This window comes from Manduca sexta, chromosome 17 (assembly GCF_014839805.1).
Source record: "Manduca sexta isolate Smith_Timp_Sample1 chromosome 17, JHU_Msex_v1.0, whole genome shotgun sequence".
NCBI lineage: Eukaryota > Metazoa > Arthropoda > Insecta > Lepidoptera > Sphingidae > Manduca > Manduca sexta.
The window spans coordinates 14,122,412-14,141,728 of NC_051131.1; the positions used below are offsets into that span (position 1 = coordinate 14,122,412).

The 19,317-nt window shown below is 35.9% G+C and overlaps 1 protein-coding gene and 1 long non-coding RNA gene across 9 annotated transcripts in view; one reads left to right on the plus strand and one right to left on the minus strand.

Annotated features, from left to right (window-relative positions):
• The window catches only part of LOC115442556 (disintegrin and metalloproteinase domain-containing protein 11), a 231,073-nt gene that overhangs the window by 123,091 nt on the left and 88,665 nt on the right, over nt 1–19,317 (minus strand). For all 8 annotated transcript variants that reach the window (XM_037439663.1, XM_030167614.2, XM_037439665.1 and 5 more), the window contains exon 5: nt 9,469–9,538. In XM_037439663.1, coding sequence (XP_037295560.1) covers nt 9,469–9,538 — 70 coding nt within the window. The remainder of the gene's footprint in view (nt 1–9,468; nt 9,539–19,317) is intronic.
• On the plus strand, nt 12,498–15,204 carry LOC115442559. The gene is made up of 2 exons (XR_003938542.1): nt 12,498–12,688; nt 14,874–15,204. It is a non-coding gene; the product is annotated as an uncharacterized LOC115442559 (long non-coding RNA).

Below are 19,317 nucleotides of genomic sequence, written 5' to 3' on the forward strand. Positions count from 1 at the left end.
AAAACCGATCGATTGTTTCTGAGTTTATTTCTAACAAACATTCAAACATTTTCATACATTTTAGCATTTATAATATTTAGTAAGAAGGATAAGATTACGTAGTTGATTTATCTGTTTCTTCGGTGGACGTTTCCACAAATTTAGCGCGGAGAAATAAGAAAGGCTCAAGCGGGCCTCTTAGTTTCACAAAATGTAAACCATTGGCAGTATTAACAGTTTATTTTTATTCAATGATAAATTGACTGCACTGGACCTTATGCATTGTTTTGATTGACTGTAGTAATATTAAGAACTAGTTGACCCGACAGACGTTGTCCCATCTTAACTATGAATTTGCAGCGCGCATTCTGACAATCGCTGAAATTAACTTTTCTTAAATTTTCTAACGTTCCGCTCAACTTCCTTAATTTTTTCTTTCATAAGATCCTTCTCCTGACAATAACAAACATAACAAAAAAACAAAAAATGTGAAATCGGACCACCCATTCACGCGTGATGCGATGACCAAGGGAAATAGAGATTAATTTTTATATAATAGATAACGCAGTATTTTGCAGTGTCTTTTTTATGTTGCCAATGCTTTGTATACCTGTAATTGGCTTGCATGTTTGTAGCATATTATATCTCCTATTTCACGTATGTTTACTGTGTAAGTTACTAGTGTATCATATAAATAAAAAATAATCAAGCGAGTGGCTTGTTCGTCTCTTAATACTTAAAAAAAACAAATGCAGTATCCTTTTTGTTATATAAAATATCAAATTCTCTATTGATTGGAAATATCTTTTGTTACCGTACAGTATGCGCTCTATAAAAATAACCTAACGAACTATCGTGCGTCATACGATTAATTACCGTCAATAGAATTTGAAAAATGAAAAATACGAGTGTGTTTTCTGTTTTTAGTTTGGTCTCATTGGTTGCGTGCGCGATACGACCTTTGCTCTGAAGTCCCGGGTTCTAAAACCTATCAGGTTGTGATGCTGAGTTTCTTTTCAGTAGGTATCAGCACGGAGTCTGGGATTTGTGCCCGATATGGCCATAGGTTTGCCCCCTATCCCATCATGGGCCCTCACATAACCTAGTTACTTGTGCCTTTTCCTTCGGTGTTAAAGGTGTGATGTGTGTTTTGTTTTTGTTTTTGTAAACTAGATTTTGCTTGTAACATCGCGCGCGCTTGACATGCGATTCTTTAACAGGTCTGTCAATTGACATGCTGATCAAATCAAACTAGTTAATTTTTTCGTTAATCGGCTTTTCAGAAACTGGCCGTAAGTGTTGCAAGGAAGGAAGGTTGCTGGAATCAAATCCAAGACTATCTTAGTTACGGAACAAAGAAGAGATTGCAACCGTATGGTTTACGCTTAGACATTACAAACAAAAATACTTATTGATGGTTGTAAGGGTAATTGACTTTAACGCCATTTTTTAATAAAAACTAAGAGGTTCGTAAGACGCGTAAAAATAGACTAATTCGTATATACATATGTTAATATCACAAAAATTTACTGAAGTCATTTAGCCTTACAACCATTATATATAAAAAATAGACCGCAATACTACTAATTTCAAACAGATAATCCAGAGGTAACTCCAACAAACTTAATACTAAGGTGTACTAAAGTTTTATCTGTTTTAGCAAAAACAACCCAACTCTAATCATAATAAGAGTCGTTTTGTTCCAACATTAGCATTCCTGACGTCTCACTACAAGGAATTGTTGTGAAATCACCAACAAATGGCCAAGAAACGACCAGGAAACGGCTCGAAAGCCCCCTTAAAACGCGTTTAGCGTATGCAAACGTTCTACGATGGTACAAGGGACCATCCTGGGGCTGTACATAAAATTCCATTGTCGGTTCACCAGTCTAGTTTGGGAGATAGCTTTTTGTATCGATTTTTAATTAAATAAGTATTTATAATACCCTTTTCGTAAAGGGGTTGGCGGACGTACGTAAATACAATGATTCTTTCTTAGCTGAATTTCGGCCACGGCTGCCAATCTCAACTGAGATTAGCCAAGTTCGCAAGAGATATTATGGTCCAAAAGTTTGTGCACAATACATAGGCACACTTTTAACATAAAATTGTAAGGAAACTTATTCAAAGAATTATCGTAAGAATTTCAAAGGTATTTTCAATATTATGCCGTGGTCTCATGGCGAAAAATGGGTGCTCTGGATGCCCCTGCCGACCTCTTAGGAGATGTATTTGTATTGTGTAGTCTGACATCCACGCAATGGGCCAGCATTGAGGAATAAACCCTGATAAAGGTCCGTGCCCAATGGTAAAACAGTATATAAAAAAGTAATGGTGTTACGTCAAATTAAGTCATAAAACCTCCATCGGCAGTTAATAAAAACCCAATACAGGAAAAATTGGAATGCTTAACATCAATACATAACAATCGAAAAGGGAAAAATGGACAGACAGGAAAGCGCGGTCGCAATTAAACGTCCGTAGCCGTCCCGGACTTAGTGCCGGCTTTAATTAAACCCCATCCCGGGATCCCGGGGTAAATAGCCGAGTCCCGGGGCCGATCGATCCCGTGATTGTTCGCTTGGCGGTTTTTTTTTAATGATAATATTCCGTTGAATCACAAGCCCTCGGCAGATAATCGCCGGCTCTCTGATCCCGCTGCGACTAATGGAATTTCAATAGATTACGTTTTTTTGTCGAATAGTCGAACGTTTAATGGCTTTGTTTTAATTGTTGATTTGATAACTGGTTTGAAAGAATATATAGGTTCACGCCTTTATCCTTCAAGTGGTGAGTAGCGACGCAACTAGAACAATCAAGGTTTCCTGAATTAAATCCGTCCTATAATATAATAGGAAGCAAACTTATCAGCATATAGCTCGCAGAACTGATGGCTTATGGGGGCACGAAGGTTTTGGAATGGAGGCCACGATCTAGCTAGCGCAGCATCGAACATCCACCCACGAGGTGGGCAGATGACCTAATTAAAGTCACATGCGGTCGCTGGATGCAGGTCGCTTCCAATAGGTCGATCTGGACATCTTTCGGGCAGACCCATGTTCAGCAGTGGACATCCTGCCGTTGATGATCATGATGAAACGTATCGTCATTTATACAGATTTCGATCCCGGGGACCATTAATACGCAATTTCAATAGTCAAGCAGCCCATGTCGATCGAATCGATTAAACTGATTACCAGATTAGTTTGCAAACTCCTGTCCTATACAAACATTTCTATTTAAAAGCCATCAGAAGCCTGGCCTACACTTATCAACCGTGCATTGTTAGAACGATCAACAACTGAACGAATTTAATCCGAACGAATGGCCAACTCTCGATCTTGTGAAAGTTAATTAATGTTTTCAAGTGTTTGTATTAAAATTTTATTTGAATTCGGGTTTGATTTTACTGTTTGAAGACTCGTACTTGAGATTTGAATGGTTGAGGTTTGCTAGACAGTAAGTTAGAGAGCGTAGTCAAGTGTATTTACGGATTTAATACAAATTCTATTATGTCTGTCTATCTGATTGTTAAAGAGGTATATCTTAATCTTTACTATTAAAGAACAAAATCCCCTGCCACGTCTGTATGTCTGAACGCGATAATCTCAAAAACTACCGAACCGATTACGATGATATTTTGGGTATGAAGATAGTTTGGGACATTCGAAAGGACATAGAGTACTTTTTCTTCCGGAAATTTTTTCCACGCAGGCAAAGTCGCGAGCAAAAGCTATTAAATTATAAAGATAATATTTGGAGTGCGGGTCTTTTAATGCTCCGACTGATTTGCCTACTTTAATTGTTATTGTCCATTAAGTTTAAGCAGTATGATCCAGTTTGAAGGACATTATAGCTAATGTGATGATTAAGTAATACAGGGTCATTTTGACATTGCGTTACTAAATGAAACCACATACTTGTCTTCACCTTTGCGGACATTGTGCCAAAAATCAAACCTTAATAACTAATATTTTTGCGAAAAATCCTGATGTAGTTTTCTGATTTTTTTATTATTTTGTAGTTTAATGCGAATATGACGTGTGTGTGGATATATTTCTGACTGAAAGTATTATGTTGCCATTACAACGAATTCTCTTAGAGTAGTAGTAAAATTACTTTTTATTAATATTTATTTTGTTTAAAACTTACACTTTTTATTTTACATCTACGGCTCAAGTTACTTACTGTAAAGTGTTATTTCCATGTAGATAAGTATGTGGTTTCATTGGCCTTTAAAATTAAATGTGTAGAAAGAACACTGTGTAGTATTTAATTCTTTTTTTATATCGCTCGCGGCAAAGTGACCCCACTGCAACTGATCGTAAGTGTAATGGGGTTTAGATACAGTCGACTGAGAGATGATTACCTCTCAATATTCGATATAATTATACCGGCCTATTTGAAAGGTACCCTTTGCCAACCAACAACTTCAATTTAACATTCACAAAGTACCAAAAACATTAATTAAACCCAACACGAAAACGTCTGTTTTAATATCAATTAAAGATGTTTTAATAAAATTAATAATCTTTGTACTCGACTTTACAACAAACTGTCGTTAAACAACAGAACAACACAACAGATTTTATAATTAAAAAATCACGAAATCTGTTTGCAAGCGAGGTATAAATTTAAATTAAACGCTCTCCAAACTTGTTGTTTTGGGTTATGTTTGAGATCGGGTTTGATTTTGTCATTTGACTATTGTTAGCATTTATTATAATTAATATTTATTTTGTTTTAGTTTTGTAAGCAAATATATGCCGGTTAATGTTCGTGTTCACACAATATCAGACAGTTTATTGACTCTTAACGTTCATTCATTCAATCATTCAATCATTCATTCATTCGTTCAGGCTCTCCTAAGAGCTCTAGCGATGGGAACACGGAAATTCGAGGTTGAAGTCTTGTACAGTAAAGGTTATATGTATAATAAAGTGGTTACCAGTAAGTGAAAAATATTACAAGGTGAATAATAAAAGTTATTACGAAAGAAAAACCGAATTATTATTATTGGGATAGCTAAAACTAAAGATGTTATGTATTTTCATAGAATTTTCTATTATTTAGAATATTTATAGTGCGTGGCTTAGATGTGGGTTTGGATTTTATTTATTTTTAAATTACAATACAACAATGCATTCACATTACTAACAAAAGGCAACAATTAGATATTTATTAGACGATTTGAGTTTATCAATTAGAAATACTCTGAGTCCTTATTATTGTAAGTTAATGTCGAATATATCTTCAAGGTGTTTAATAAAACACTTGTTTTTATGACAGGCTCGCCCCCTATCACATCATGAAAAGACACTAGATGAAAAGTAGACTCCTGGTTGCACCCCTGCCTATCCCTTCGGGGATAAAGGCGTGATCTTGTGTACAATAAAATTCTATATAACACTGAGTGAGTGTATGAATTCAAATCGCAATATCAGGTACAATATTTTGTAGGAATCCAATATCTTAGAGAGGTTATAGCTGTCTGTGAGTCTGTTTGAAGGACTCGTGACAAATCCTAGCTATGGAGGTATCCTAAGGTCTCAATCCTTATAACTTTTATGAGGATACGTGGTTTTAAATTTATTACAAACTACCGATTAACCTTTTGGGAAATGATTATTTTAAAATATTTGATTCATCTGTGTTATAAGAATTCGTGTGTTTTCATGATTGTAGAGTCTAAATGTCATTACGCATTGGCAGTACTTCTTATAGTCGAATAGAACAAGCTTTTTTAATAATTAAATTCTATGTAGATTTGATCACATTTTTATAGTTCTTGTGACATTTGCTGGTGGTAGGATATATTTTTTATCCGCTAGGATAGCGATCAACATATACAAGGTATCATACATAACCCGCGATAGTGGCACACATAAGTGTGTTGCGTTCCGTGATCAGCCAGTGTATATCGGGTTCCAACAGGCCGGCATAATTGTGTCGACTGCCATGGGGTAATCATCTCTCGTCAGTCGATATTCTATTGTACTCCACTCCACTTACCATCAGGTGCTGTGGGGTCACTTTTCGTGACAATATAATGGAACTTAACGCCTTCTAGGACTTATGTACACCCACTTACCAAGTTCGGTCGTCACATCATTATTATAAAATGTAACTTATACACCCTTAAACTAAACACAGAACAAATAAACGAAAGTTGTGAAATTTGTTGTTACCGCTCACATACTCGCGTTCCTTGCCATGACAAATTCGCGCCAACGCTTTATTAAACCTTCAATGCGGTTACAGGTGGAATGGAACGACATTTCAATGGTTTTTGTCGATTGATGGAGTGTGTAGCGCGTGCCTAAACTCGTAACTTGTTGAAAAGACGTAATTCATGGTTGTTCCGCTCCTGTAAAGGTTGTTTTTGACTGATATTGCCGATATATCGATTATGTTATAAGCGTTTCGTTAATCTTTAAAATAATAAAATATATTTTATATATATGCTACTAGCAGCAATCTTAATAACGTAAGGAACTTTTCGTTGGATAGTAAGTATCAAGACTGTTAGAAATATAAACATCATAGCAATGCGCTCGTCAACTTCACATAATAATATGTCATTTCTTATATTTTATTGGTTATACAATATACATTTCTATTATTATTATACTTAGTCCTATATTCTATTAATTACGTTAACTACAGTGTCCTGAACCTGGAATCAATATTACTAGTCCAATATTGCTTAGCCATACACATAGACCACTTACCCAAACCCTCACTTGATGTACCTATTTAGTAAAACCTTGCTTTTTAGTTTTCGTAGCCTTTAACAAGATGTTTCTAACTAAATAAATCCCTTACAGATAAAACTGCGCTTTTCAGCTGCACTATTTCAATAGCTAATCTCAACTGCAGTGTTGTACAAAAGTTTCCAGATAAATCCGATAGATGGCACCAGTAGAGATATATGTCGCGTGTTTTCCGCGCTATCTTAACTGATCTTGTAGCACATTTACTAGTAAACTAGCTATTGTACGTGACTTTGCTCGTATATCAGAGTAAAAAGACTAAAATATCCCCTACTTACAAGCCTTTTAAGAGGAACAAACATACTAACAGGAACGATTTTTTTGGTTTTAATTTTTGGTTTAACATCCGAAACACATATACCTATTTTTAGTAAATACTTTAAGTTTAGAATCACAGAGACAGTTTTATTTATGTGCGTAGATAGGAATTTAATGTAGTTGTTTCTTGGAGATTGTGGAACATCTCTCTTTGTAAGGGGATTCCAAATAAGGTCATTATTCCGGATCTATTATCTGGTTTAAAATAAATACTGCTCTATTTCCTAAGTCCTGTTGGAAGAGTACCATATTTTATATCTGTCAGGATAGCGACCACTGTATTACATGGCTTATACAGTAAGAGAGGATGAATGATTACTCGATATTGAGAATGTTTGATTTCTGCTTATTAGCAAAGTGAGAATAAATGTGTATTACAATTTGTATGAATGAAATGGTTTATTGATGTTTCATAACCACCTTTAAGCGTGTTTAAAATCACACACACATTACGCCTTTACCTCCGAATGGGGTAAGCAGACGTGCAACCAGCCTTGGTCGTGTAAGCGCCCGCTCACTTTTCGCCTGTGTATTGAGTGTTCCATCCTAGGATGTGATAGAGAGCCAGTTTATCGCCATATAGGCATAACTTCTAGACTTAGGTTAAAATTGAGAAGAATAACCAACATTTTACCCGACCCGGGATTCGAAGCTGCAATATGAGGGCAGTGTCGTATCGCGTAATTTTAAGTATAAAAACATGTTCGTCAAACAAAACATACGAAGTATTGGCAACCACCTTTTGAGAGGTTATTAAAAATATAACACAGTTTTATAATGATTGTTTTAATTATAGTAATAATCTTTTAAACAAAATATGCGTCCAAACAAGTTAATTTGTACACAAATTCCTTAGTCATTTGAAAGTGTTCAGACGTGGGCCTGACAAAGGTAGAAAAGGTCCAAAAAACATTCCCACCGAGCGGCGGAGAGTGAAATTGGCGGTGCAGGGTCGTTTGAAACCTATACCTCGATACTTTGTACAGAATGCAGATTGGGAATCTATTGCAAGAGATTTTTATCGGCTGTTGAAATTGATTTTTATTCGGCAGATAGTATTGATTGTTGCTTCTATGAAAGATGAACAAGCATTTGGTCAAGTTTGTTAACTATAATAAAATTACTTTGCACTGTTATTCGCCGTGAAAGATGAATAATTTTTAATTTTCAACTTGTTGTAACTAGTTTTTATTCTTGTCGGAAGTTCGATGCTGTTAACATGTTGGACTGGTAGTGGTATTGTAAGAGTTTTTATAGCAATGCACCCCGCATTGCTATAAAAACGATGCAGCCTGCTATAAGAAGGCGATGCCAGAAGAGTCGTTCGATGGATCAAGTGTTATACAGATTGTTATTTGTGTAGGGTGATTAAGTAGAAGTATCAAATCAAGAATAAGTGTGATTCGTCAGTAAGACAGTGTACACTGCTCTCATCGTAGAAGAAATATATATTTTTTACCCAAGCACGGCGAAATAAACTCCCTGGACTTGATGGTAAGTGGAGTGGGGTCCAGACTTCAGATAAATAGTCGACTGACGACAGATGAATACACCGTGCCAGTCGACACAATTATCCCCGACTGCTGGATTTGGTAGTATGCCTCATGCTCATCGCTCCCTCAGTCATCATGACTGCCTCGGTGGTGTAGTTGTATTGCATGTCCGGTACAATAGCGCTCTGAGGTCCTAGGTTCGAATCCCGGGTCGGGCAAAGTGATATTTGGGTTTTCCTACTCAGTATCAGCCCGAAGTCTGGAATTTGTGCCCGATATGGCGATAGGCTCGCCCCCTATCACATCATGGGACGGAACATACTTGGCGAAAAGTTGGTGGCCCTAGTTGCGCCTCTGCATACCCCTTAATGGGATGGGGATAAATGCGTGATGTTATGTATGCCTCATGCTCAGAAATTACACTGGAAGTGTCCTTCAATTGGATATAGTTCTTCTATATCGTTGAATAGATGTTTAGACTTGGTGAAGGGTATCCCAATGCCCGTTCACCGGTTATTTAGCAGTGGAAGGCTCCATATAACCCGATTCCCGCTGGTTTCCCTTTCGTAATTAATGTAAAATCTAATTATCATTAGAACGATTTGCAGATTGCATTTATGCACATTATTAGTACCGATACGTTGTGTCGAGTTTCCTTTCAGAAAATTTCACTCGCCACTGTTATTTAGCTAAGTAAGGAGCAATGCTATGATAATGTTTATTTCTCAGTGGTTAGGTATGATAGTCTTCGCGGTGCATTGGGGCGCTGTGATTGGCGGACGTACTATGCGTCCTCGTAGCTTTGTTTATGGATACGGGTTTGTAAGTTCTTACCAGCGACATTTCTTATATGCTATAGCTCTACGAACCATGTAGTGTTTGAGTATGGAAAATTGGGTACTCACAGTCCTAATGTCACTCTCAGCCCCATTTGCGAGGTACTGCGTTTGTTTCAGATTCGGTGCCAGCAATTGCCTGTGGACAATGAAATAAAAACTTTAATATCTGTTACATAAAGCTACTAATAGATTTGACGCGTTACTCTTCTTTTATCTTCTCTTCTCTTCTTACTAAACAGGTTGCAGAAACGGTTTGATTTAGTTTTTATGATCGCCTGTCTGCGCCAAGCGTCTTTGAGCGTAACGTGACCCCCCTGTACCTGATGGTCAATGGGGCGGGGTCCAACAGAATATTAACTGACGAGAGATGATTACCCCTCGCCAGTCGTTGCAATTTTGCCGGCCTGTTGGAACCGGATATACATAGGCTGATCCCGGATCGCGATACACTGACGTGAACAACTATTTCGCGTTTTAACATCTTGTATACAGTAGTGGCTATTCAGGCGGAATACCTACATATACTGTCTGACTTAGAATTCGAACTTAGTACTCCCAGCCAGCAACCCATTTACGTTGGAATACCCCATTGTTTACTAGATCAGGCGAACCAAACTGACGTGACAGCAAGACAACAAAAAACGTAACAACGGATTCATTACGAACGACTGTAAAAAGTTCAGTTACAACTCCCTCCACCTCCCTTGTAATCGGAAAAAGCAATTTCAGTAACAGAATCGTAATTTAACGCGGACTTATTACGTATTACTTGTATATTGTGTTTATTGGTAAAGTTTTTGGATTGGACGGAAAGTTCGCGGGTTTTTGATTTTATTTTTGGGAAAATGAAATCGATTTAACTTTCATTGGTCTAATATTTAGGTGTGGGTCTGACTATGGGTTTTGAGGACAGACAAGTGATGAAAGGAACAAATGAATAAACGAACAAAACATGGAGATTAAGAGAACATTTATTTTTTGGCAAATTAGCTTATGTACTTATTGAGTACTGGTTTATATAAACTTTATAGACACGTACAAATATAAGTAAATGAACAAAAAATTATTTGATCATAATAATGTGCAAAAAACTAATGAACATACTTTAAATAGGACGTGTGTTAACAATATATCGACGTTTGCAATGCAATTTTATCTAAGGGACAATGAGTAAACTTTAGAGTACAGCGATTTAAAGATTTCACATCAATATGAAAATTTATAACAATTATACTATTTACTTTATAAAAATATAATCTAATATTAATATTATCCCAGAGCTACAAAACTTACATTAAACGATGCAGAAAAATCTGGCGAATACAAATATTTGAACTCATTTTCGTTATATTTGTCGTTTACATATTGCCTTTTAAACGTCGATATCACTTATCGAACTTGAGCATACATTTCCAAAAGCATGCACAGACGTCCAGTCACGTCTGTTACAATCATCACAACAAGATGGCTGCGACCGCACCGCATCAGATGTTAATCGAGGCGCTCGTAACGCTTGGCAGCGCTCAACGCTCAGGGCTCGTCGCTGGCGCTTGTGTAAAATAGAAAACAATACGCGTCGATAATCACGTTTGACGTCAGTGGACGTCGCCGCTACTATTTGTTATTTTTTGTATCTGTGGGTTAGATAATCGTTTTTTGATAATATTTTTGTATTTAAATTGTAGTGTATTAGGTTGTCTAAAAATTTTAAATGTACAAACTAGGTATAATTTAGAAGGACCTTACAACGTGGCTTAACTCTATGATGTGAATGTATGTATAAATTATTGAGAGCAAGTATGTTCTCCATCCACTTACGCATAAAATTCAATCAAAGTTTGATCTACACGAGTTTTTCGAAAACGTCTATTAACGTCATACAACTCTTTTAAGAAAGCTAATTCCTGGGAAATTAAAATTCAAATTAACACTCAAATACTTGAGAACCGAATTTAACGTCCCACGCTTGAGAGTGTAATTGCAAAAAATTCCAGGAAAGATTAGGTAATAAGGAATCCTAGCTCGCTCCTTATTCCTAATTGCAACACACTAACCCGAGCGGATATGAAGGCTTATTGACAGTGTAGTCGTAATTCGGATACAAAAAGCCTACCAAGTACCACTAACAAACTATCCTCTTATATTAGTAAATAGCAGTACATAGTTGTTTAAATTCCGGTTTGAGGGATATTTTAACCAATGATTTATACCTTATAAGACTTCACATCTAATGGTTTAAGGTGACGATCGCAGTCCTGCAATTTAATAATTATTGGATTTACATAAGTTATAAAGATTTGAGGTCACTAGAAGCTGATAGATTGGTTACGTTTTTTTTCAATTCATAATTGTTGTTAAAACTTAATCTATACTTATATATAAAGCTGAAGACTTTGTTTGTTTGAATAATATAATCTCAGGAACTACTAATTCGAATTGAAAAATTCTTTTAGTGTTGTATAGTCCATTTATCGAGGAAGGTCATAAAAGAAAGCTACATAACATCACGCTATGACCAATAGGAGCGGAACATCAATGAAAAATGTTGCAAAAACAGGGAAAAAATATTTCTTTTAAAGGTTTTTCACCGGGATTGTTCCTCTTAAAAAGTTTTAAAAATATATTATAAATAAATTTTCCCAGCACATCTCTCTGCTTGTCTGAACTCGTTAATTTCATAAACTACCAAACGAATTTAGATGAAATTTTAAACGGTTATAGATAGTTTGAGACCCTGGGAAGGACATAGGCTATATTGTATCTGTAGAAAATATATAGCAGGACCTTCTCCCCGGAAAACTCTCACGCGGGTGAATCGATGACCAAAGTTAATTTTATATAAAATATAAAAGTTACAGTGGCTTTTGACCAGTAGCCTTTCATTTATGTTTTTGTTATAATTTAGTCACAAATTATTGATGTATATTATATCTGCATCTCCCCTATTTGGGCTACATTATTTCGAATGGATAGTCGTAGACTATCACGCTTATCACGATTGTCACTTGATCTTGACAGTCGAGTGATTTGTCCTCAAACAGTTGTATATAAATACCCAAACCGATCGAAAACTCGATAGTTAACTATTCGATCACTGTCACCGATGGTAGCACCGACTGGGACCTCATTAATGGGGCTTTTAGCATCTCGGTGACGTGTGCGCGAATAAATTGCCTCCTACTCACGCCGTGTTAGAGCGAAACAAACTTTATGCTTACAATATACGGTGCAGTTTAGTGCTGCGATAGGAAATGTTTCGCTGCTTTGGTATTTTGATTTTTTATTGGTACGTAAACTGCATCATGGTAGGCATTTAGTTTATACCTGGGTTTAAGTGAGAAGAAAATGAAGCAATGATTGTAGCTATAATTTTTCTTATCTACACTAACATTCCTCTACCTTGGTGGTATATCTGCCAAGCAGCAGAGTGCAGGAACTATTGGACGTCGGTTTAAAGGATATTGTATCTTATGTATCAGACATTATAATACATATTATGTTAAGTGATAAGAGCCTTACGTTAATATTTCAAACTACATTTAAATTACTGAATGTCTAAACAATAATATCAGTCATCAGACAGCGATTAAGTACTTATATTGTGATAAATCCTTAGTAATTCGCACAGATATGCTAAATGATATCCGTCGTATCGCAGGCATAAGACAAGCGACCCGTTCGTTAATATAAAAAAATTCGGTCACAATAACAAGCGGAACGGTAAAGCACTTCCATCAAACCACTATTCCCAGTACAGCGGGACGGCACGGTGATTCGGAGCGTGAAACTCGGCTGGGCGCACACGTGCATCGCAAACACGCCGTGATAGCTGTCACGCTGCGCTGGCCCCACGGAATATCGGACTGTGGCGAGTTCTGTGCTTGTCTTATGTTTGTTCGTCAATCGACTGACTATATATATTATGTTTAAGTATTACGAGTTTTAGATTATTTAAATTAACTTTTGCTCGATGATAACTTTAATGATGTTTGGGAGTTGTAACTTTTTATTTCATAAATTTCCATATAAAGTTATATACACTCAAACTTATACCTAAGGTGTAGACAGAAGAATAATCTTTTATAAAAATAATAATAATATCAGCCCTGTATTATATATTTGTCCACTGCTGAGCACGGGCCTCCTCTACTACTGAGAGGGATTAGGCCTTAGTCTACCACGCTGGCCTAGTGCGGACTGGTAGACTTCACACACCCACAAAATTCCTATAGAGAACTTCTCAAGTATGCAGGTTTCCTCACGATATTTTTCTTCACAGTTAAAGCAAGCGATAATTCACAAAGAATACATACATTTTTTTTTTAGAAAAATCAGAGTTGTGTGCCCTTGGGATTTGAACCTGCGAACATTCGTATCGGCAGTCCGTTCCATAACCAACTAGGCTATCGTCGCTTTTAGTCTATTATTATTCTGATGGTAATATTTATCTACCACGGCAATTAAAACCTGTCATTCTAGTATTAAGAATCATCAATTTCAAAAATGTCTGTATTAAAACTAAAGTCGTTTAAATATGGAATCATAACGACACTCAATAAAAGTTAAACTCAACAGTTTACACATCAGTACCATAACAGCGTGACACCACGCACTCTGATTTACAACTAACCCGAACACGCTGTTATAGGAAAAACGTTGAAATACAAACTCACGGGCCATTTACTTTAAATTTCGTTCGGAATACCCTTGTTTTGATACAGCGAGGCGTGCACGGGACGGGATAAAACGAGATATTTTCAAAAGATTTGCTTTACGACGCGAACTGGTGTACCGTCAAAACAATTTTCGACATCATATTTTTCTTGCATAACAAAATATACGTGCTCGGGTGTGTGTGGCGCGTGTTGGGAGATTAAGCTGTTCCTATATGTTTATTAATTCACATGGGATTAAATAGGTTATGTGACAAATCGGTAAAGTTTATAAAAAATATAACAGTTGATATGGTATCATCAATAAATTGGCAATTGCTTTATCGTTGCTTAACATAGGAAATAATTTTGGTTACGTAATTGAAAATGATCTATACAGCCAGAGGAAACTTTGAAGGTGGAGGATGGATATTGAAAGATTGGGGAATTTTTAGTACAAAATGAGATCATGATTGTAAAAATTACAACAGCAAAGCTAACTTTTGTTGGAATTTAATATATGAACTTCTATGAAACTAACGCCTATTCAAATAATTTAATTAAAAATACAACTGTTTGTTATTGTCGTTGATAGATTGATTACCGGGCGTACATTTATTTATAGTCATTATTAAGAAGTAAAGAAGGCAACTGACTTTTAACAATGTTTACGCCAGTTTCTATAGAAACACTAGCCCTAGCTAGGAAAACGCTGGTTAGTTAAATTCCCTTTTTTTAATGTCAATTGAACCTTTTTTAAACGTCAATTTTTTCCCGCCAATCTCAAACGTTAATTTTTTTTAATTTCTTTTTTTTCAGCTTTCGCCCCTGCCTTGGACCACAGCGACGGCACATATTTCACACGCGCGCCGACGACCGCTCTACATAAGGTCTCACAATTTATGCCAAATGTAAATGCTTTCGGACGACTTTTTAAAAGTTATGACGTTATTTCCGGCCGTTTCTTCACGTGGCTAGATACACTGGAAATGGGGGGCATCCCACCAGCTTGTTTGGCAAATTTATTGCTCGTGTTACATTTTATGTAGATTTGTGTGAAGTCTTAAATAGGATAAGCTATGTTTTCTAGCATAAGGTTATGGTGTATGGTCTAACCATACTTGAAATAAAATTATTTTTTCGGATGTTATCGCGGTTTTAATTAATTTTCTGCCGACGTTTCGAAAACTTTGCAGCCTTCATGATGTGATCGAGTTTTATTTGAAGGTGTAACTTTCGCGTAAATTACTGACTACTGCTTTATGTCTTTAAGAGTCTCTCAATAATCATCCATGACAATGCAACGCGCACGCAACGAGTCAAAAAATATAACATGATTTTTTGTTTGCGTCGATGTATGTCCCTTGAATTATAATGATTTTTTAACATACTGTATACAATTATATTGGTATGTGTACAGTAATGTATTTTATTAGGTTTAGCAAGTAGGTATATTTGTAGTTTTCTTTTAAAATGTTCTTTTTATAATTTTTTTTATTATAATTGTGTTGTCATGGTTTTTTATTTGTCACTTTATTTTTAATAAATTCATATGTAATTCATGTTGTACTAAAGATATTTTATGTACTATAGACGTATCACCTTAATATATCTAGGTTAATATAGATCTTGACTATGCATCTTAATAATCCAGAAATTCCCTTCACAGACGAAGCCTTGAAGCCAAGACATTATCCCTAATGAGATCCCAAAGGTTAACAACGCGGGCCAGACAATAGCCACATAATTATGGTTAATGTAACCTAATTATATTAACATAAATTATCGGACATGTGAAGTGGGGACGACGTACTTGACAATGCACACTACAAGTTTGTCGGTATATCGCTAATTGTATCAGACAGTGCGTGTAATGATAATCAGTTATTGATATTTCGCACTCTTAATAAAATAATGACCCATTTCAAAATTGCCAATTTGTGGGAATTGTCAAACAACCAATTTCTGTTTGTGACCTTTTAGTTTTTCCCCTTTTTTTCATGCTATAAGGTTTCATTTATTACCTATCTTTAAAAAGCTCAATTTTATAGCAACTTCAAAAAGAGTAGCAAACAAAAATTAGTTTTCCGACGACTGTCACAAATTATCAATTTTGAAATAGGTTAATTTTATTAAGAGTGCGATTTGGTGGTTTCTGTAGCATTATTTTAGATAGCTGGTGGTTAGATTTACACAACAGTTGGTTTAAGGCCGGCATAATGTTATCGGCAAGGGGTAATCGTTAAATTAAGCTTTGCGGATTTTATCTCGGTTTTGATATCATTATTTTCTTCAGACGTTTCGAAGACTTTACAGGTGGTAATGAGGTGAACTGAGGTGTTGGTCGTCCGAAAAGTCGAAGTTACAATATCTTAAACATGTTCCGGTTGTATTACTATATGTAAGAGTAGTCACAGACAAGATTGTTTCATTGGCTTTAGCAATGAGCCGATTTTGTCGGTGATTCCAAAATTAGTATGTAATCGCACAAGATTTAAAATGGGTTTTTCAAACATAATTGGCGTCAGCTTGGTGTTATGTTCCCTAGAGGGGTTTGATGATAGTTAGGGGATAGTAAGCAAAATACGTGAAAAAGCGTAGCATTATAAAAACCAACCCAGATCACGCCTTTATCACAAAAGGAGTAGGCAAAAGTATAAATAAGATACTTTTTGCTGTGTGTTTCATAGGGAGCGAAGCCTATCTCCATATCGGAGACAGACTCGGGGCTGATACTGAGCAGAAAAACCCAATATCACTTCACCCGACCAGGGATTTGAACCCGAGGCCTCTTAGCGGATGCCGTAATCTGGACTTCACATTAAAATAGGATAAGGACGGGTAAAAGAACATACATTAGCGCAGCAACACAATAACCGCAGTTGATTCTATTTTTAAATTATGTTCCAATTATAAATTCTCCTTTTTTCAAAAAAAGAATCTTGCTGTAACTGGCCGAACTGGAAATTAAATGCAGATTATAAAGCGCTAACGGAGAGAGGCGATAAAGCTCGGTAAATAATTGTGTATAATTCTGAGAACCGCGGCTCTTGCGAGATTTGCGAGTGTCGCACTGATACCGTTGAGGTCACCACTTAATATGATAATCAAGCTATTACTGGCTCAAATACAACGCTTTAATGAGAAAGCGTTGGAACGCCTTCGCGGGTTGTGACATACGGGGTTCCAGTTCTGTGTGCGTGTTGGAGGTTGTGAGAAATATTTAATGGTTCCAGCCCTGTATTATATACTGTCCACTGATAAGCCCTGGCTTCCTTTACTACTGAGAGGGTTAAGGCTTAAAGTACTTTCGATTTTATTTTATTATTTGTCAAATATAATGTATGTATGTTTTTTTCTTGTTTTAGTTTAAATATAAAATGCTTGACGTTCAGAACTCTTGATGGTAATTGATAAATTAACAACACTTTCTTTGAGTACGTGAAATCTCAAAGAAATCTTGAGTATGCTCTTCATAATTATGAACTTTGAAAATATATTTTCTATGTTTATTTACGAGAAAACCATTTCTTATAATTTCAAAAGTAAGAAGAAAATGATACAATAACTTTATGAACTAGTGTAATATCACGAAGAAGCAAAGTTTGTAAGTTTGGAGTGGACCATCTTTATAATTACAACATGGTAAATTATTATCTTATTATTGGAAAGCTACAACATCTCTGAGTTCACCATTTTATTTTTTATTCTCTTTTCACTACTGTATCTGAGTATCACCATGTTATTTTTATTTTCTTTCACTATTTTAAAACCGACTCGTATTTATGTCTTAAGCAATATCTATTTTTACCGAATCACGCTTGCAATTTGGAGTCTAATTAATTATTCGATCGATCGAACATTTTCGCTCAACGAACAACACGACCGTGTGTATCCCAAATGAGATGCGTACATCGTTAATGAAATATGTATTATGATGCAGAGAACTGAGGTATTATACTAAGGGAAGGCGAACTATGAAGTAAATTAGGCATTATAATATTAACGCCTTAGCATGGCATATTACGATAATAGTTTTAACTATTCACCGATTCTGGCAAATGATATTAGGCTCTCTGTTTAACAGTGGCGAAGTGTCCATACAACCCGATTCCTATCGGCTTCCCTTTTATGTTTATTTTTTCTTTTTATTTTTGTTAATTTAAGGACCTCCAACAAAGGATACACGTCATATAATAAATACAATGTCGTCATATTGGTATAATTAACAATGTGACGTGCCTCTTCAATTATAGGAGACCACAGCATGCAAATTTATATATTAGTACATTATGACTGTCTTAGCGTTTGTTTTCTGTTAAAATGGGAGCGATATATTAACCAAGGCGATTGCTTTTTTGCATCGGGTTACTTTTTGAAAAATTTCACCCTTCGCCACTACTGTTTAGTATTAGTTCGGAGTATAAAATTTTTGACCTACATGCCAAAAAAATCTGTAAATCCTTAAGGGAGGTTTTTATCCAGCAATGGAATTCATGTGGCTGATGAGGATGGTGATAGACTCAAAGACATCACGTGACGAAACACGCATGGCAAATAGCTGGTTATTACTCTGCCTTACACTGTGCGGATAAAGAGGTGATGTGTTTAATTTTTGTGTACTCAATCCGATGGTATTTTCTTCTTTGCGTTTAATTTTCAGGGATAGACAATAATTAGGTTATCGTGTTCATTGTAAAAGTTTTTAATGCTTTTTCCATTTAGGTTCAGGTTTAATATTACATCAATTGTGTGATACACTGTAACCCCCTTATTCATAAACGTTTTTTATCTAACGACCGAGTAAGGCTGTGATAACAAGTCTGTTTCTCAGTGCTGACGGCATGGTAGTCTTCGCAGTGCGTACAAGTAGGGCCGTTGTGATTGGCTAATATTGAAATACAACAATAATAACCAATCACAACGGCCCTATGTCTGTTTCTCAGTGCCGTTGGGCACTGAGAAACAGGCTTGTTATCACAGCTTTACTCCGTCCTTAGATAAAAAACGTTTATGAATAAAGGGGGTTAGACTTTAACATTATAATAGAGACCTGTGTTATGGCAAAGTTACGTTTTAAAATTATTATATTCCTATTATTGTAGTTGTGAGCGTTTTAATAACTTGAGTAGCTTCGTCATCTACTTATTCATTTATACAACATATACACATTATAAGAAAATTTTTGTACAACCTTAACAATATCTTGCTAGAAGAACTTTGTTGACAGAACTCTAAAAACGTAAAATAAAGTGTTTAAAAA